At 36.7% G+C, this 21245-nt stretch overlaps 1 protein-coding gene across 4 annotated transcripts in view; it reads left to right on the top strand.

Annotated features, from left to right (window-relative positions):
• Positions 1 to 21245, top strand: part of nckap1 (NCK-associated protein 1) — a 49429-nt gene that overhangs the window by 3475 nt on the left and 24709 nt on the right. For all 4 annotated transcript variants that reach the window (XM_041789099.1, XM_041789097.1, XM_041789098.1 and 1 more), the window contains exon 2: positions 17413 to 17523. In XM_041789099.1, the coding sequence (XP_041645033.1) occupies positions 17413 to 17523 (111 nt within the window). The remainder of the gene's footprint in view (positions 1 to 17412; positions 17524 to 21245) is intronic.

Genomic DNA, 21245 nt, shown 5'->3' with positions numbered 1-21245 from the left:
CATGCTTAACTGTTATTTGGTTCCTTCTATGATGCCATAGAAACAGGCAAAATGCAAAAATCCAAGATGGCAGCGTCCTTGGAGGGGACCCTCGCTATGTATGAATAAAAGGCTTATTCTGAGTTAATCTAAAATATAAATTTAAAAAATGTGTTATCAGATGTCAACACTAATTTAGATCAATCTACTTATAAATGTTATGTTTCATTTTAACCAAGCTTGTTTTGCTAAATGCTAATAGGCTAAATATTACACACTGCACCTTTAAGCGGCATTTAACAACATCAAACATATTCTATCTCTGCTGCACGTCAGATGTTATGGTTCTCCTGATCCAGCATTGTACTTGACTGTTTTTAAGGTCCAAATTCTATTTTAGTTTGAATATTAAGATTTATGGTTTGCTGTAAAATCAACTTAATTGCAGCAACATTTTCCACTACTATTTGTAATTGAGCATTAGAATTGGCCACAGGCCTTTTTAGGACAGTCCATTTTTCAACAATAGTGTAAATACTTTGTTGTTGACCTGTAGTATAGTTAACAGAGGATTACCAATGAAAAATCAAGAAATACGTTTACATCATTCACTGTTATGTAAAATGCCATTTATAGCAAGCAGAACGCAAACATGGACATCAATAGAATAGAGCTTATTCTATCCAGATAGCCAAAATTAGGCCACATGCGTTTTTTCATAAAGTATTATTACTGATCTAAGGGTGTATTCACACCTGTGGCTCGTTTGCTTTGTTCCAATTCAGGGGCAAAACCGATACATTTGTTTCAGTTGTCACTTGGTTCGTTTGTGTTCACACGGCAAAAGTCTCTTGCTGTCCAAAGTTGTAAACAAATACCACGTGCGCTCCAATTCGTCTCTCATTGGTCAGAAATCTTACTCGGAAGGCAGGGGAGTTTTCTTATCTTCATTCATTCACTCAGGTTCTTAACCGCTTTCCACGGGGAAAAACAACAGCAATGAGCCATGACTCATTTCGCTCAGATAGATCTATTGTTTTTTCCGCCTTCTCTTCTCCTTCTTCTGTTGTTTTAACTGAATGGTTGGCAACTGGGCGCAACACTGCCCCAACGACTACAGTGTGTACTACAGTTATGAGTCAGATGTGCTGGTTTCTGAGTTGATTGTGTTCTCACTGCAAAGGAACCGCTACAGGGCTCGAATGGAAGCGAGCTGAGACCACCCTATTTTGGCGATGTCAGCCCGCTTGTTTTGTCCCGCATCAGAGTGCGATTGCTGTGTTCACGTGTCCAAACGAACTGGATTTTTTTTGGGGGGGGGGGCTCACTGTTTCAGAACAACTGCCCCAAACGAGCCAGGTGTGAATACACCCTAAGTCAGATTTGAAGAGCATTCTTCAGGCATGTATGTTGATTATATGAATCTTAGCTTTTTAAGCAGGTGGGATATATTAAAGTGGTATATATATATTTAAGTGGTTAGTTAATTAGCCATTAAAAAGCTTATACAATACAATACAATAACTTAATTTATCCCCGAAGGGAAATTAATTTGTCTGGAGTCTCATCTGTTTATGGTAGAATTATATAGTCTTATTGCTGATGGTATGAAAGATCTTCTATATCTTTCTGTCCTGCAGTGAAGAGAGAGGAGCCGTCCACCACCATTGTTTCTTTGGTCATTTAGGGAGATATGAAGTGGATGATCATAGGTGATCTATATGATCTTGATTATCATCATGATCTATAATCATCATGGATGATGATAGACGCTTTTAGAAAACTTATAAACGTATAGACTTATAGACATTTTTTATTTTTACAGAAACAAAGCAAAAACAGAATATTTTGAGTTGTAGTGCAGCTGTTTGACCAACAAGTCTCATTGGATTTGGCAAACACATGAGTTGAGGGTAGGAAGTTTTTTTTTTTAATGTCCACATTTTTTCTTTCATTCTGACTCCTGTGTATTTTCCATGCAGCTTGCAAAAAACAAGCAGAGTTGGAGTCGGTTCTGCTTTTGATTTTTTTAGAATCAAAATTCTAATTTTAAGACTTTTAAGTGGATGCTCAGTTGATAAAACAGGAATTCATGGAAAAAATGGAGCATTTTATAATGTTCCTTATGCTGGACAAGTGGTGAGGATCATACCTTTTTTTCACCTGATCAGTTCAGTCAGTACTGATCACTTATTTTATCTTTACAATACATATTGTTTTTTACATCTTTGCAATATGAATTACTTTAAATGATGCTGTAGTTTTTGTGATTTATTTTTTGAATGTTCACCTCTACTTACCTTATCTATTTCTGTCCTATCAATAGAGGTGTGACGAGATTGCATGACCGAAACATCACAAGATGTCTTGCTGAGGTGAAAAATGTCTTCCCAGATTAATAGGCTGTATAGATGCAGATGAAGCTCCCATGGGGTAGCCCATTTGAACCATAAAATGCCCCTGCTATTGCCACTGACTCTCTCAAATCTTTTTTGTGGCAGCTAGTAAAGAAATGGAGCACAGCTGATCCTTCATGACCCATTTGGATCACCACTTTGTGCTGGGTCGAGCTGCACGTGAACTGCGGCAGAAAGAAAACAACTCATCACGCTTTGAAATAAATGTGCTGCTTCTAAATACCCATACAAGGTCACAATGAGAAGTATACAGTATTTAGTGTAAATATATGAGCTAAGATTTTTGCCCGGAGACAACACATAAAGTGTTGATGTTCATTTCTTTGTTGTTTGAAACAAACTCTGCTTTAATGTTTCTCCGTTTATTCTGTGCACGTCTTTATCACACATCTGTCATGACCTTAACAAAAGTAACATAACATCAGTGAACTTGACAAAACAAACGCTTGTCATCGAACAGTTTGTATGCTCCATAAACCAGAGGTAAAAAGACTTTAATAAACACTTGGTTTGTTGTCGGGCACACAAACATAGTCAAACAGATCTGCTTGAGATGTGTAGGTCATGTGGCCAGCACTGTCAAGGCTCATAAGAGAGAAAAGACCACAAAATAATTTAGGTTTATCAAACTTTATCTATTAGTATAATTGGAACTGTAGCACTATTTGTAAGCAGTCAGGTTTGGCATTTAGAACTTTGTAAAAATGGACAAACATTTTATTGAATTTATGACTTTCAGTTTAATAAAAGACATGTTTTTTCAGTCATGTATTCTGTAACCAAAGTTAAAAATTATGTAAAATTTCATTATGTCTCGTTAGCCCAAATCAGTCTCGTCTTGTCTTTTGAGTGTCTCGTCACACCCCTACAGCAGCAACATCTGCTTGTTGTCCAGAATGCACCTGAACATCTAAAGCAGTAAAAGGCTTCTTACCTCTATCGTGGCACAGAGGACAAAACTGCAGCTGCACTCAAAAATGAATAATGACCTACTTGGGGAAAGGAATACAGGTTGACATTTAATGAAGGACATTTCTTGGGGGCATTTTTACTCCTCATTTTTAATATTAATGCTATTTTATGGGCTTTTAAGGGCACTGTTGGCACATTTGATGCTAGGTTATCATCTGATTGATTTAAAAAGACCAAAGCAAGATAAAGTGACTGTGGTAATGAATGGGCAGTTGTTATTGTGGGCTGGTAGTTTGCAGGTTTCCTTGAAATTCACTTGGCCCACCTTTTCTTTGTATTTGCTCCATCATTGACACTACTTTTGCAGAGTTTGATTTTGGTGAAAACCTGCAGACTTTGGGCCTGTCAGTGGCCTAACTGCACACCTGAGGGTTAGATGGTAGCAGTCTTGTAAATGTGTGCTAAGGCAGACATGTTTGCTTTGGGATTCCCTTTTCTGTTTGGTGCTCAGGCAATCAGTGTGACTATGCATAAATGCATAACTGAATATACAGGGAATTCTGTTATGTAATATACACTACGGTTAATTTGAAACCACTTTGAATTTAGCCATCTTTTATATTTTGTAAATAGATGTAAATAAAAACAAAATGCAATGATATGCAAAGGTCATACACCAATATTCTATTAACAATAGAACATAAACAACATATCAGATATTGAAACTGAGACATTTTACCGTTTCATGGAAAATATTAGCTCATTTAGAATTTAATGGCAGTTACACATCTCAAAAAAGTAGGTATAGGGCCATGTTTACCATTGTGTAGCGCCCTTCTTCTTTTTACAACAGTCTGTAAACATCTGGGAAGTGAGGAGACCAGTTGTTGGGAGTTTTTGGAGAAGAATGCTGTCCCATTTTTTTCTGATGTAGGATTGTAGCTACTCAACAGTCCTAGGTCTTCTTTGCTGGATTTTTCATTCTATTATGAACCAAATGTTTTCTATTGGTATAAGGTCTGACTCTGGACTGCAGAGTGGCCAGTTCAGCACCTGCACTCTTGTACTGTGAAGCCCTGTTGTTGTGATGGAAGCAGTATGTGGTGTAATATGCTGGGCCTCCACTGAAAGAGACGTAGTCTGGATGGAAGCATAAGTTACTCTAAATCCTCTACATACTTTTCAGCATTGATAATGCCTTTCCAGATGTGTAAGCTGCCAATGCCATAGGCACTAATGCAACCCCATACCATCAGAGATGCAGGCTTTTAAATTTAGCACTGATAACAACCTGGATGGTCTCTACCCTCTTTAGTCTACAGGACATGGTTTCCATAAAGGTTTTGAAGTTTATATTCTTCTGACCACAGATTTTGCCTCAGTCAATTTTAAATGAGATTGGACCAAGAGATGACTGCAGCGTTTCTGGATTGTGTTCACACATGGCTTCTTCTTAGAATGATAATTCTTGATGGCACAGCAAACTGTGTTGACAGAATGTGATTCCTGGAAGTGTTCTGAGCCAATGTAAGGATTTCCAGTATAGAATCATGCCTGTTTTTGATGCTGTGACACCTTAGGGCCTGAAAATCATGAGCAGTCAATATTTACATTTGGCCTTGTTCCTTGTTCACAGAGATTTCTCCAGATTCTCTGACTCTTTTGATGATATGTATTGTAGATGGTGGAATTTTCAAAGTCTTAGCAATTTTACATCAAGGAACATTTTTCTTAAATTGCTCCACTTTTTCTAAATTTTTTTGCGGATTGGTGAAACTCTTCCCATGTTTACTTGGGACTCTGCCTCTCTATAATGATCCTTTTATACCAAGTCATGTTACTGAGCTGTGGATAATTAATAGGGCAGCAACAAACGATGATTTTAATCATCGATAAATCAGATGATGATTTCATCGATGAATCAGATGTTTTTGGGTAGGGACACTCTTGATTGAAAATTGAACACAGACATTCCAAAGCTGTCTAAATAATGTTAGAGTTAAATATCTATATTCTTAAAAAAAACACTTTTTGAGTTCTGTGAAATGTAATAACTTGAACATGCCATAAATAAACACAAAAAAATAAATGTTTTTTTTAATGAAAAATATTTTTTTAATGTTTTTACTTTGCCTCACTCCTTAAAAACATAAACACTTTAAGATCATACTAATGACAACAGTCTGGAGATGTGATTTGAATGAAAGACTCTAATAGTGGGATACTGCTTTTATTAGGTCTTTTGCAGCTATTTTATCCCAGAGGAGCCGCAGGTAAGCCTCAGCCTCTTAAAGTTATTGATGGTATGATAACTTAAAAACATTTGTCACTCACTTATTCAACAAGCTAATGTTAGTTTGTTCATGTTTGTTGTCAGACCGACACGCGCCCACGGATGGACACACAAACTATCTCTCCTCTCTGTCACACACACATGCACACACACAGACCCACACACCCAACTGCTCCTCTCGCCCTGTGACTGCGGCTCACGCTTTTCCTTCCTCTCTCCTGTTAAGATTTAGAGCACAAAATGCGACAAATATCAGGGATTACATGAACGCCGTGCAGTCCACCGCTGTTGTTTTAATCCAGTTTCATATCGTACTGAAGTTCCACCGGAGTTTTTACAACAATGAGCTATTTTTAGATTGTTAGCCTCTCATCTCCATCATGACACATGGTTGATGATGAATATATATATTTACTCAGTTTTTTTCAGATGATAATCAGAGAAGTACTAAACTAAGCAAAAGTACAGTTTGTTGGCCATCTGTGTGTGACGTAAACAGCGCCGTGCTATGCCAAATGACACCATTATCACGCGACACAATGAATCAATACATAAATTTGTTGTCAACACTTGTAATTATTGAATTTTTTTCTATTTTATCAATTCGTTGTTACAGCCCTGATAATTAACTTAATTGTTTCAAAATACTCCTTCAGCTGTTTTTCATTTGTACCACTTACTTCTCCAGCCTTTTGTTGCCCCATCCCTGATTTTTTTTTTTTTTTTTTTTTTTTTTTAGGCATGTTGCTGGCATCAGATTCAAAAAGTGCCTATACTTTTTATGAAATTCTAAAATGTCTCAGTTTCAACATCTTATATGTTGTTTGTGTTCTTTTGTGAATAACACATGGGTTGTGACTGTGAGATGAGCAGATCCTTGCACTCTGTTTTATTTACAGTTTGTACAGTGCCCACACTTTTTTGGAATTGGGGTTATAATGTGTCCCTTACAGAAGGGTTATTTACTTATCAGTGGTTAGTTTTCTTAATAGTTCTTGTTCCTCTTTTTCTTCTACTTCCCAAAAGAAAAACAGCTGATATGATGAAGAATGTACAAAAAATGTGTACCTAGTCACATTTGTTTGGTTAACACTTCATTAAAGTGGCCTTTGACACTTTAAAATTTTAACTATGAACAACCTAGTCCTAAGGTCAACTGGTCTGACTGCAGCTCTGCACACTTATTTGCTTGTATTGCTGCTTGCAAATGAGCTGGCACATGAAATCATAATTATTTGCTTCAAAAGACGGAAACCTGAACACGATGGCGAACACAATGTATTTAAACTATCAGACTTCATGTTGTTGACACCACGCAACTTGCTTACAAAACAGTTGTCAGAGGTGGATATGAAAAATGGAAATTGTGGTGGACCAAAGATTTTGTTAAGAGAAAAAAGTACCTTAATCTGCAATGTGAAGTTATTTTTTATTCATATCACTAAACAACCTACACAGGAACAGAATAAAGAAAGTGTAACTTCATAACTCAAACACATATGTCTGTATCTGTTTATTTATTTATTGCATGTTATAAAACCAACGCAACATAGAGGTGATGCCTGTGCTTCAGTGAACAGCAAACACTGTATTGTCCGTTACCAGGCAACAGCAGTGGAGCAGAAAAGTGGAGAAAGTTTTGCAGCCATTGACAAAGGGGCCAAACTTTATCTTCATACTGTTCTGTATGAGACAGCCAGAGTGTCAACTATATTGTTTCAGCAGTTCTGCCCTGTTAAATATTGATGTATTATTTTCAATGAGAGTGTGGCGAGACACTCTACAATCCTGTGTTACTTTGAAGACAGTCTGCATAAAAAAAACAAGTGTTAGTATTATTACATGTTGGCGCAGCATGTGTTGTTTTCTCTGTGTGCTGTGATGAAAGTATTGCCAGAATAGCTGACCCTAATCTGAGATATGCAGAAAACACCTGTTCTTTTAGACATGCATGCATGTGTGCGTGTGAGTGAGCGAGTGAGTAGACCAGTGATCCAGCAGTTTGTCTGGGTGGGCTCTTTGTTTTGATTTCTTCTCTTCTTCTCTCCGTTCCAATGCTTCCCCCCTCTCCTATGCAGCAAGGACAAGTTTGGAAGGTTTGCAAAGTTTATCACCTTCCACTGATGAAACCCCACCCACCCCTTCACCCTTCCTCAACCCTTACTCCTTCCTCTTTCCCTTCCTCCTCCCCCTGCTCCTCTGGCTACCTGTACTGATCTGTTGGTCCTCTCCTTTGTGCCTCACTCCTCCTCATGTCTAAATCAAATGCTGAGAGTAAGCCAAGGCTCCATTCACTGTCAGTTTTACCAATCTGCAGTGGAAACCAGCGTGTTATTCATTCGCTCATGGTAGAGAACATACCCCATGCCCATTGTCCTTTGTGCTTTGTTAAGAAAAACATTTTTTTTCGAGTATACAAAGCAAAACTAGATTTTTTACAATTATAACAGTGATCAAGTCTTGATATAACCCCCTTGTGAGCTATCAGTAGATGGGCCGTGTTCAAATACGAATAGTGTAGTTTATTCTGTTTTAGCATGTTGTTTAGGGATAGTTACATACAGATCAAAACTTAACCACTTATCTATTTTGACAGTAGATTCAGTACGTAAGGGAAGGGCTTTGTTATTTTACAGAGTATTGCCAGAAAATTGACATCCTTTAAGTTACTTGACCTCAGATATTTAAGTCATTGTCTACTCAAAAAACCAACAGTCAATTGCAGATCACTTATTCTGAAGATTCTGCTTGTACTTGAAGTATTCACAAAAGAGTACATCCACTTCTTTTTGCATTGTATGAGTTGCTACTGTAGAAAGTTAAGAAAAAGAAACAGCTGAACCTAGAACGCTTAAATACACTTAAACTGACTCCCCATCATCGTCCAAAGATGAGGAAACTGTTGAGAAAATTTAAACAATGCAGTAATGCAGATTATCAACCTTGAACTGACTTACTCACTGTGTTCTGTTTTTAATCAGGTAGTCATATTTGTTTTTATAAGGTGGGAACTCTGCAGATAATTCTGTTCCCAATATAGAGCTAGAGAATGATCGACACAGTAGAAATCCTTATGAGCTGGGCTGATACAAACATGTTGAGCTAAATGTAGTATAAGCTTAAAAGGCCTGTGTCTTTGTCTTTTAAACATAGTTTGGTGTCATCTTTTAACAAGGGCTGTCTGTTAATAGCCGCCTAAACAATTAAAGCAAGGTCTCTCAGTAGTCTGCATGTGAATTCTTAGGCAGTTAAATTTTTATCTTTATTTTTAATCCATTCAGGCCTGTAATCCAGGTCAATTGCTCTGTCTTAACTGTTACACCCTTGTCTGCCACTGTTACCTACTGGTAGCTCCATTTAGTGGTTACTGCCATGCTGCCATAATGCTCTACTATCTGGATGTAAACAAGCACCATTAATAAAAAGTATCTTACTTGATCTGGAAAGGGGAAATAAGGTTATACTGGAGCAGTGGCACATTATACTTATGTTAAATTGACTGATGCAATGTGTAATCACATACAGCACAGGCATGTGGATGTTAACCTGCGAGGAGGTTGTTGCTAGCATTGCTAAAGTTAGCAAAACATTGCTAATTGATTTCACATAATTTTCCAGCAGTTTCTGTGATCCTGTGGTAAATTGAAAGTTCTCAATTTTGACCGTTTCCTAAACTTTAGACTTGATACCAAGTGCAATAAAATCAACATGTGAACAGATTTCAAAGTAGCTGCCTGAAAGGGTCATTACTTTGAACACAATGTTTCTTTATTCAGTTTTTGCACAAGTTTTATTGTCATTACTCAGAATAAAGAATTGTAATGGACTAATAATGAATAGCTTGCTAAAAAACTCTTTTTGAAGTTAACAAATTAGCTGTCTACCCCATTTAGGCCTCTCTCAGTTCCAGGATACACTAGAAACTTTAACCATTATTAAAATTTTTTTGTTTATCATTGATGTATATCAATGCAGATAAACACATGAAAATAGTTTTTGCAATATTGTACCGTCCCTGCTCTATCATCTTCAGGCACCCTTGTACTTGAGAATTAAATCCTTAAAAAAAAAAACCTATTATTATATGAAGGAATGAGTACGGTGAAGCTGTTAAAGCTTGACTGTAGGCGCTCATCCAGCTCTTAGCTGGTTGTAGTGGTTCTTTAGTTCAGCTGTTCCTAATCACATGAAACCATCCATTCTTTAGAGCTCTCTTATTTTGCAGTCGTTAATCCCTACTTAAGAAAAACGAGAGCGCCCACACTGTGAGGAATGAAAGACAAATACTAATTCATCTCAGGGAGGAGCAGTGTGTTTTTGCATGGTTTACTGGGACTCTGAAGGATCACTGAAGTGGTGCCATGGGGTGTTGGAATATTTCATCCAGTAATTAGCAGCCATAATTAGCTTTCAGATGTAGCTTTCCCTGGCCCAGTGATATCCATTACAGGGTCCCTTGCCATATGTCGGTCAGAGTGGGGACCCTTTTGAGAAGCTCAGCTCTTAATTGCTACCCAGAGTGGAGGAACGATGGTGGAGGCGAGACTAAGGTCTGTTCTGGTATCCAGGCAACAGCCCCCTCACTCCTCCCTGACCACTACTGATCCTCAGCTTATTCCCATGCCCTGTCCCCTCATTAACCGCGTCTCTCCTTCCTTCCATCCATCCTACCATCAGCCCCCAACCCACCTGAAACCAGCCAGCCAGCTTATTGCACCAGCCACCACCAGAACTAATGGACAGTGCCACGCCATATAAATGACACTAAATGCCTTTGTTCTGTGATGCTGAGAAGCTAACTTGCCAGTGCTTTACTTTTAGGAATAAACTAGCTGAAGCTAGCTTCAGTGGTGTGGCTGTAAAAACAATAATCAGGTCTCCAGTGTAAATTTTAACAGTTTGTCATGTTGCTTTGCATGTTTTAGCCCATTGATTGTTAAACCTGTTAAACCGACTTTGCACCACTGCTACAGGACAATGCTTTTCATTGTGTTAATTAACTTAGTGCTGCAACTAACAGTAATTTACGTTTTTAAATTTGTCAGGCAGTCACTTCTCATTCAGCCTGTTTGTGTACTTTAAAAAAAAACATAAAATGTCAAACACAAGGTGATGTCCTCAAATATCTTTTCTGTCCACAACCCAAAGATATTCAGTTAACTGTCATACAGGAGAAAGAAAGCAGAGCACGGCATAAACAAGTCAGTAATATAAAAAAATACTGTTTTTAGATGTATTTTACACATAGCCAACCAATTTTTGGGAAGACCACCATTTGCTTATAGGTGATGCTCTGCTACATGAGCTGTAGACAGTGCTCAGTGTATTGCTGGATGACACATTTAATTGAAGTCAATTATCCTATCAGCAGGTATGAAAATTTTTTCATATCAGCCTTATATACCAGCAGAATGAGAATGTGTACCATAATGCTGGTACATTTGTGATTTTTTTTTTTTTATATCAAGCAAAACTTAAAGACAGTAATCAAAGCTCTGTTTTTCAAAGTCATGTTATGGTTGCCTGTAAGATATCTCTGATATCGCACAGTAAATAAAACCCTTTATCCATTCTTCAGACAGTTCTGTAATCAGCGATTAATATTAAAGTCGGCATCACACCCATTTGCATTTAAATAAGAAACAAACCTGTAGGTGTTAGTAGCTTCCTGCTAGTCTTGGATGTTCAACCTTTTTACAAGCACTTAAGTGGACCAACAAGTAAGTGAACCAGTAAGTTACTTTTTAGAGAGTTATTGTTAGATCTTGTCCGAACACAGAGCTTCTTAGATAAATGAATAAAACAAGTTTTGAAGATGTTGACATTTTTTCCTCAGCCTTAATGTTCAAATAAGAGCCTCATCAGAATCCATAGACCACTGAAAAGGAAAAAGAAAATCACTTTTCAGTTTTGAATTTGGGCTAAAACATGGCAAACAACTTTACAATCCTTGTAGTCAACATACCTTTATTATGAAATAACCAAAAAAAGTGTTTTCCACTCTGCAGTTCCCTGGCGTGAATCAAAGGGTAACTACATCTAAGTAGCCGTTGTAGAGACTAGTCATGGTGTGTAGGGTGAGGCTAGAGATGTGTTGTCATCAGAAGAGTATTGTGTTAGCAAATCAAAGCTTGTGCTTCTGCAACTGCATGGATTTCACAGTCACATCTTGATTCCTTGTTTCTCATTTAACATTCAGTTAAAATTCAGTCCGCCTCCCTCACACCTCAACAGATTCTCTCTGCCAGTAGTCGTTGAGTAAACAAACAACAACACTGACAATAAGCATTAATGACTGAGGATGTTTGAAAATCTGGTCAGGTGTGAGAGAGGTGGGCGCAAGGAAACAAGCTGAGACTCAAAGTCCGAGTCCGTGTCATCGACGGGTGCTGAAATCATGTTGGTGTTGTATGTTTTTTCTGTGTCAGATCCCCGCAGTGTCCAAGTGTTTGATGTGTGTGAGACCCTGCAGTAAGGGGTGTGTTTCAGACTCAGCTCTGTAAGAGCTTGGCATGCCTGTTTTTGGTGTTTGTAGGAGATGAAGTCACTTCAGTTTGAAGATTAAGGCTAGTGTATTTTTGTTTAAAATGCAGAACTTTAACTATATTTAGCATGCACCCCTGTGGTATTTTCTGAATACAAAACAGAGTTTTTTAATTTAATTTATGATACTGCTTAGAATTTAAGTTAGAAGCATCCCTGTGTGTGTTTTGTGAGCATATTAGATTTCTGATTGGATCAACATGTCGACAAAGCTCAAACAGACAAACTGAGCTGGGTTATAGCTAGGACTCTGCATATCTTATTTTGGGATAGGCTATGGTTTTCCCCCATTTCTCTAGTGAGTTAAATCAAATCAATTTACACAAATATCCTATTTAAGTTACACTTAAATCATGGATATAGTTGACACTTACAGCTTAATGTTTTCACCATATTGACACAGCAGCCATTTTCATCTGTTGTCAAGCTTGGGGTCAGAATTTTAAATGCTGTTGTAACGTAGGAACACTGTATTTCCAGGTTATAAATGTATAAATGTTATCTGTTAATGTAAAGGTTATCTCACAAATTTTGTTGTATTACATTACTAATAGTAGACAACTGTGAAGACAGTTCATAAAATAAATTCCAGAGGAAATACAGCTTATTTAATAACCAGCTGGAGAATGGAAGGCAACAGTTAATGCTATTGTTTAACTACCTCCTAGCCAGCATTAAAATGGCCTACATTACATTAGGTTGTAAGTTCGTCATACATTATTTATTCCTCAAGAACACTTTTTAAAAAATTGATAACACAATATTATTAACATAATCAATCACAATATGGTCTGCAATTTTCAAATTGCAGAATTTGCAATATTTGACCTGAAATGTGTTTCAAAATACCGGTTTAATACATTTTTAAGGAAGAAAACATATTACTTTGTTACTACTTTCCTTGTTACTCATGTTTGTCTATTTTGAAATGATTGACATAAAATCATCATTCCCATTAATACAGCAGTTAATCTCTAATTTGCAATAAATCAAAATATATGAACAGATATTTTTTCAAAATTGATCAGCCTTAGTTTAATTTATCAAATGGGTTTGTTTTAATATAGTAGGATTTATTGCTTGGTTATTGATAAACACATAAAGATTAGGATGTCAAAAATGGTTTCATTTTAAATTTGCAATATTAGGGGAAAAATAGTAATCAGATTATTTTCCTAAATTGTAAAGCTCTACATCAAAATTGTGCCTATCCCGTTGTGTCATATAGCAGTATCCACTAGTTATATTAGCTTTAAGGAATGCATGATATTAACAGCAATATGTTGGGATCGAAGATACAAGCTAAAAATGGCAGTTATCGGTATTGGCAGATATGAAATTTTCTGCTGATATTACAACCAAAATTTGGATTTAAATAGTTCTTTATGTGTATGTTTCTTATTGTACTGTTAGGTTTTGTTGCATGCTGAATTGTAACAGTATTTGAAAGTCCCACCCTAAGCAAGAATCAGAGGAAAATACTGTGTGAATATGGTCAATACAGCTTAAATGTTGAATTGCCTAAAAGCATAATTATTTTGTCTCTTGTTAGCATGTATTTAATCACTGACCCCACCACACACAGAGGTGAAGTGTATTGCTAAAGGTGACTACTGCATAATCACTATGTGAAAAATGAACAATCTGAAAATTTCCACTGCCACATGTTGCAGAATTTGCCGTTTGTGTTTTATCTCATGTTAACTCCAGGGTTGGCAGTTTCCTACTGTGCGTATGTGACCTAGCATGTGTCGCTGTTTTGTGCTTTCATTTTGCACTGGCTGATGCTGGAAACATTTCAGCGCCATGCAAACTGAAATCCAGGTTTATTGGTTGTGTTGCTGTTTCAAGCCTGTTAGCTGTGATGTATTACATTTCCAGTGTAGTTCTGTGTTGTAGGTTTCATTTTGAGAACTTTTATGACTTTTCTAAACAATGTGCTTCCACTTTTTAAAGTCAAATCTCAACCACGGGGAACTGAATCCTCAGAACTGACCTCTTCTAGGATCGTTCCTCTGTGTCGGCAGCCAGCAAACTTTTCAACATTCACTCTGTTTATGGCACATGCATGGACTACATCTTCCTCACGATTCACTACTACACTACCCATAATGCATGAGTGCTGCTGCTTCCTTACAGAGTCTGATTGTTTAGAAAGATAAAGGAATACTTTTGGAGGAAGAGTTGAGTGTTGATTTAAAATACTTGAATAAGTAAGCAGAAAATTCAGCTCTTAAAGATGACAGGGAATATGAAAACAATTTTCTTTCTGTCTCTTTTCTCACTTTAATTTGTCTGTCTCTTTTTTTAAGTTGTACTCACTACCCTTTCTCTCTATTTTCCCCTATCTGTCCCGCTATCTCTATCTATCAGCTGTTTCATTCAGTCTCCTCTTCATGCCCCTGTCCATCACTCAGCCTGTCATGCAGTGCGACTAACCAGTGATGGCTCAGAGACACTGTTTGTAACTGAAACCCTCTCATTACCGGGGACTCTCTCACTGGTTCTCATCCTGTTCTGTGTTGTGAATAACTTTTGGAAAAGTTTAACTTTTGACAGCTGCCAAGGTTGACATTTCTGGATGAAGAGAAATGAGGCAGCCTTAGTTATCAGTTCATTAAATTGGGGTCATAAGGAGGGCCAAAATAATAGGTCTAGGCTAGAGCTGCAACAATTAGTCCAAAAGTATCAACTATGCAATCAATCACCAACAATTTTGATAGGTATTTGAGATGTTGAAGTATTAATTGGAAAAAATATATATTTTTTGATTGCAGCTTCCATTGCAAATATTTTAAGTATCTTAAAAGTTCAGTGACACAAGTCTTCTTATTTGTGGACAAATCATGGCATTTATGGACATTACCATAAACATTGAAAACCACTGGAGTTTCACCATTTTCTGCCTTATATACTAGCAACTAGAGCTGTACCAAACTTGATATTCAATCCCTTTAATGAGATTTTGCTGCTCAATACTACATTTGACCTTTGTTACAAAAAAGGTTTTCAGGCTTAAAATTTTCTACCATTATCATTTTATTTTAGGGATGCACGATTTTGGATTTTTGCTGATATCTCAAATGCCGATATGTACAAAATAATTTTAGCCGATACCAATACTTACATTTAGCTTTGTCCAAAAAAACGTCAGTCTTTGAAACGCACAATTGAAAGTATGAGGGTGAACAAATTGACATGTCTGAGTCCTTGAAACACACTTCAAAGTGTAAGGAATCATGATGATTAAAAAGAAAGACTTAAGCTGATGCTGGTCTTAGGCCTTTGCTCAAAAAACTGATATGGAAATATGTTTTCACAGCAGCTTGCAAATACCCATATTGTTACGGATTTTACAGAATCAATATGGTCATAGATGCTGTGACAGCGGTTTAAACACATATATCCCCCACAGTGCAGTTCACAAAACGAGCCAGCAGATGGCAGCAGTCATATAATTGCACGATGCAGCCTCAGTGCACGTCTCTCTCCTCAGACCAATACAAGTTTGTATATCTAGAGAGGGAGAAACTTATTTTTATCTTCTGCTCCAGTATATGTCACTGTTTATCAAAGGACAGGAGAAAACATGCAGGGCAAATGTGTTTTAGAATCGGCATAGTTTGCAAAATCGCGTTGCTGCTGCTGTGAATAGAAAGACGCAACAAAATTCGCCTCCAAGTTATTCACATTTTTGTGCCGTTTATTCACATCGCCCTTTATGTGTTAAGGCCTTAAGAAGGTAAAACGCCTCAATAATGCCATCAATGCACAACACCAGGCTAATCAGCACTTAGCAACAACAGCTAGGCTCACCAGGCTCATCTGCGTCATCCCAACTAGCACTGAATGCTGCTGTAAACTCATAGTTTCCCTCAACTTCTGATCAGGAGATCATAAGCAGCACTTTATCTTTTATTGAAAACAACACAAGGCAAAAAGTGGCACTGATAACAATGGCTTTAGGCAGCTGCTTCAGGCAGTGTTAGTTAAACTTCTTTAATCCTCACTCGTCCGTTCATTTCAGAAACTGTGGTGCCTTTTATGCAGATGTAGAAGTGCATAAAGTCATTCTTACTAATTAAAGAGGGCTTATAGTAAAGTGAAACCACATATGTCAAGTATAAGAATAAAAAACAACTGCAAGAGCAGTAACAGAGAAGGTCATTTTAAGTTTATAAAGTTAAATATTATTGTATTTGAATTTATGAATAGCTAAGTGAGGACAAAAAGAACACTTTTATTTACTTGGATCTCTGAGGATTCGAATTTTCAGTTTTTGAAGTATAAAAACCCTTAAACTATACATTATCTGTTATTCTCTACAATAAAGAACAGCTGCTGTAGTGAATTCAGTGTAGGACATGTTTATTGTCATATTAATTACCCAGAATCAACGCTTATCCATATACATATCATGTCGCGAGGCTGGAGGAAATACCCAACCCTAGTAGATCTGTTGATCCAGCCTAAAACGCCACTAACTTGTATGTTCTTGTGACCAATATCTTGTGATACCAATATCATGCTGAGAATATTGTGCATCTCTAATTTAATAAGAGCTCAAGAACATATCCTCACATTTTCAGCAAATTCTTGGATTTAAGAAGCTCTGACCAACATGTTTTGACGTATCTGCTTAAAATATACTAAAATAATCAGTTATTAAAATAGTTAGTAATTTATTTTGATTGACTTGCTAAACAACAAATTGTTGCAGCTCTAAACAGCTTTCTGCTCTCTTATGTCCACATTCAGGAAATAAGAACCACTGATAATGTCAGGATTTTGCCCAATCTTGGTGCAACAGTAGAGTCTGGTTTATCCAAACATAAAAACAACAGACCTAAAAACTTAATTCAACAGAAATGTACTCAAACTTATAGAGAAACATTTTGAAAATCCTTGTTGGCATGATACAAAATCGGACTGCTCCCACATTAGGTTTGATGTCTGTTTGTTTTCATGAGTTGGCCTCCGGTCTTCACAAAATGGCATTAGTTTAAGTATTTCATATACCTTTACCCCTCCTCATATCCCAGGCTGGGATAAACCAGTTTTCACTGTAAGCACAAAATGTTTCTTGATGAGGACCACTCATCTAACATACCTGTTTATAAGGAAAGAAAATGTTACAATTAGAGAAGTAAAGTCAGTCAGAAACGCTGAAAAAAAATAAAGAGTGTTTCAGTAGCAGCAGTGTAATTTGATGTATACATTTTTAATGTTTCGTCTCTCCTCACCTCTTCTTTTCCTCTCTTTTTTCAGGCATGTGGCGATCCCAAGGCTAAGCCCTCCTATCTGGTCGATAAGAACTTGGAGTCAGCAGTTAAATTTATTGTCAGAAAGTTTCCGGCTGTGGAGACACGGAATAACAATGTAAGTACACCTGCATGGTTATCAGCTGTGTGTAGAACGCGAGACTTTGTTTGTTGGTGTAATAATGATTGATAAGCAATACTATTAAGATTGAAACTGTAGGTTAACTTACCTGCACATTGTGCTCTCTTTAAAAGTTGTATTTAAACCTGGTTTCTTTTGTTGCGCTAAAACGCATTGATGATGAAGTCTGGATAAAGTAATACTGTGTACTATTGGCTGAATATAATACTAATTTCTGCCATATTAGTGATATTAAAAAAATATTATATGTATCATATTGATACATACTACATAATGAAGTTCTAATAAATATGCTCAACCCTAAAGAATCAATTTTCCCTTTTGGTAAGCTTAAAGGATGAAGAGAAAGTTGATATTAATAACATCTTAATAAAACCATATTTCCTCAGCTGTAATAATGACCAGGAAGATCAAATCCCTCATTAGCAGAACTATTTTAAGGTAGTAAATTTTCCAGGGATGAATCAAAAGATAGTTTTCTTATTTTGTTTGGCACCAAATATTTTTGCTGTTACTATCCATAAAAACCTCTTTTACCCCACTGTCCATAGGTCTCCATATATATATAAAGAAAAGATGGTGTATGCTAGGGCTCAACAATGAAGGACAACCCCCCCATTGCAATTTAATATATATGACTTAATAATACTTTTTAACTTCTTCATCTTGTGTATTTTGAAGAAACACATGTAAAAAAATCATACATAGAGCTGAATAATTTTGAAAAAAGGGCATGTGAGCTGTCATGTTGAAGGAAATGATAGTTTGATGTCATTCTCATTTTTGATCAGAAAAACATACAAAGATAAGTAAAGTAGGATGTTTTGCAATCTGTGAGTCTTTGCTGCTGATCGCTCCGTATCTCCATATTATTGATATCAATAATTGTTTTTAACTATTGACCTTTTGTTATTGTGTGTGAGGGCTTCTGGTGTAAAGCTAGCCTCTTTTATGTGGCAATTATTCCTGTTAATAGCAAACACCTGTTCATATATCAAAGTTTCAAAGAGGCTGACACACACACATGGTACTGATTTTTTTTTTTTTTTTTTTTTCCTTATTCCGAAAAGTCGTGTGATGCCTACACACAGGCTGCAAACATTGTATAGCACTATAAATCATATTTATGCTGTACAAAAGCCACCATCACCCAATTAATCTGCGGTCTGGTGCAATGAAAATTGTCCCCATTCATTGAGTATTGCAACTTCACAACCATAAACATTAATGTAGGCTGAAAGCTCAACTAGTGTACTATCATCTAGCAGGAGTGCAAACTCCACATGGTATAAATACAGTGGTGCAGGAATGTCCTGAAACATGAAAGTGAGTTAGCATTTTAGCATGTCTGTTTTCTTCATCTGAAAGTCTATAAGATTTAGTTAAAGTTTTCAGTTAAATGCCTGAAATAAGGTCTGTGGTGAACACAAGCTCAAGAGAGTTTAACCTTTTATCTTACAACATAAAATACATCTGAAACGTGCCCCACTTTAGGGTTGTGTATCTTTTCACATCTTAATAAAGGCAGTTGCTAAAGGACAGCTGACAATGACTACAGCGTTTGTCAGGGATATTATATGTCATCATCCATTTCAGCAACTGAGCCTGCTGCACATTTGTATCCACAGGTGATGACTTTAAATTCCTTTAACTGTGTTGTAGTTCAGTATAGCACAACATTAGCTTTTTACTTTCGTCAGTTATATTAACGCACCAGATTTGATGCTTATGTTATCAATTTATAGAGATGATTTTTATGAACAAAACGTGCAAGTTTCATAAACTCTTATTGGACACAGCTCTTATTTTCAGTAATGATCCAAAAACCTGTAGAAAAATCGCATAGGCTCGCCACCAAAGGAACCTATGCAACGCTAACTTTTGGGTTTTGCCTACAAAATCATGTCACCACTGCACTGCTCTATAGATGATAGAAAAGCTACACAGTTGGCTGTGCAGAAGCTACACATTGTTGGACTTTGCTGAATGCATGAAAATCAGGAGCAGTACACTGTTTAAAAAGTTTAACAGTATAACTTATTTTTAAAGTAACCGTTTATGAAACATTACATTTATTTTTGACTTAAAGGAATGTAAACAATTAACAAAACACTTAAAAATCTCATTTGTTACCATGAGAAATGGTTGATTCCATTTATGTTTGCTTTAACATGCAGTTTACATTGATTAGCCATGAAGTGAAACACCTTTGGTAGATATCCCTGGATAGTTTCTTTTAACACTAAAACTGTTGAGATTGATTTCATTTCAGTTTTTGTGTGTTTTTATGTGTGTATGCAAGATAGCGTATGTCGCGAATGAACTAAACTCATTATGAGTCATTGCTCATCAAATGTTTCTTTCAGCTTTACTTGTTAGCTTAGCTCATAGCTTCTTGCCTATGTGTTATGTGAAATTGTCATTTAGTGAACTGTGTGTGATTGTGGGAATGTGTGTGAGTGTTTGTGTGTCCAGCTAACTGCTTTATTCGGTATATCTGTGCAGAAATTGTCTCTTACGTTGTTTTCTGCTTTGTTTCTGTGTTTGTTTGTGTTCTGCATGCTAAACTTGGCTTATTCCGGACTTGTGCTTTTTGGTAAGTTTTTGTATCTAAGTTTTTGTAACTTTTTGTATTTGAGTTTGTAAAAATGTGATTTTGTTGTACCTGTTTTTAAAGCTGATTTGGAGTGTTTTGCTTTGCTCCGCTTTTCTCTTCTCTGCTGGCAGCTTTTTTTATTATTATTTTGTAACCTTCATCCACCGAATGACTGTGTGACTGCTGGTTTACTGACTGGTTTACCAGTTGGCTTACTGCTGGTTGGTTAAATGGCTTGATAACCAAGCATTTGGCTGCCTGCATTAAGGAGTGCCTGTCAGATTGTTTTAGTTTCCAGTAATTACTGAATTTGAGATGAGTCAGTATCTGTACAGTGCTTCAGATCTGTCTCTGTCAGTTCTCAATGGAAAAAACAGATTTTACAGAAATTGGCCTGTAAGTTTCACAAACTGGCAGGAAAAAATACCAACCTCCCCAAATTGGTATTTTTTTCCCAGTATTGCTTCAGATTGACTTAAGGTTGAGTGACAATCATTTCAACTCCTTGGTGCAGCAGGATCACACTCCTTACACTTCTCTTTTTCACCTTTTCCCCACTTAATCCCATACATATTAAGTTTAACCCAGTTTTGATAAGACACACTAAGCTTTTGAGGTGGGGTAATATTTACATACAGTATGCATCAGTCATTTCTGTCATGTAAATAGAAGCAGCTTCTTCCTTGCTAAAGATGGAGCTTATTAAAAGATTGAAATGGTGTCAATCTTTTCAAGCCGAGCTCTTTCAAGTTTGGGTTTAAAAGATTTCATTTACAGCGTATCTTTCCTTGACATCAACAGGTACAGAAAAAAAGGCTTTGTCTTTGTTCACTGATTGAATGTTCTCTCTCTCACTTCTGTCTTAAAACTCCCTGAAATTTTAGATGCCATCGGGTGCTTTGAAAATCAAGTTTTACTTTGGTCAAACATTTTTTTTATCCTCTGTAAAGGTTTTACAAGATTGAAAGTTAAACTTCAAAAACAAACTGCTATCTGAAAGACTGTGTACACAAAATTCACCATGAGATATAAATCAGACTGAAGGCAAACATAACTTTAAAAATGTTTCTGGATTCCCCATACTCACTCCATATTTTTAGTG

This window comes from Cheilinus undulatus, linkage group 6 (genome assembly GCF_018320785.1).
Source record: "Cheilinus undulatus linkage group 6, ASM1832078v1, whole genome shotgun sequence".
In the NCBI taxonomy this organism is placed as follows: domain Eukaryota; kingdom Metazoa; phylum Chordata; class Actinopteri; order Labriformes; family Labridae; genus Cheilinus; species Cheilinus undulatus.
The sequence above is the reverse complement of the archived record's forward strand: the minus strand, read 5'-3'. Positions and strand labels throughout refer to the sequence as shown.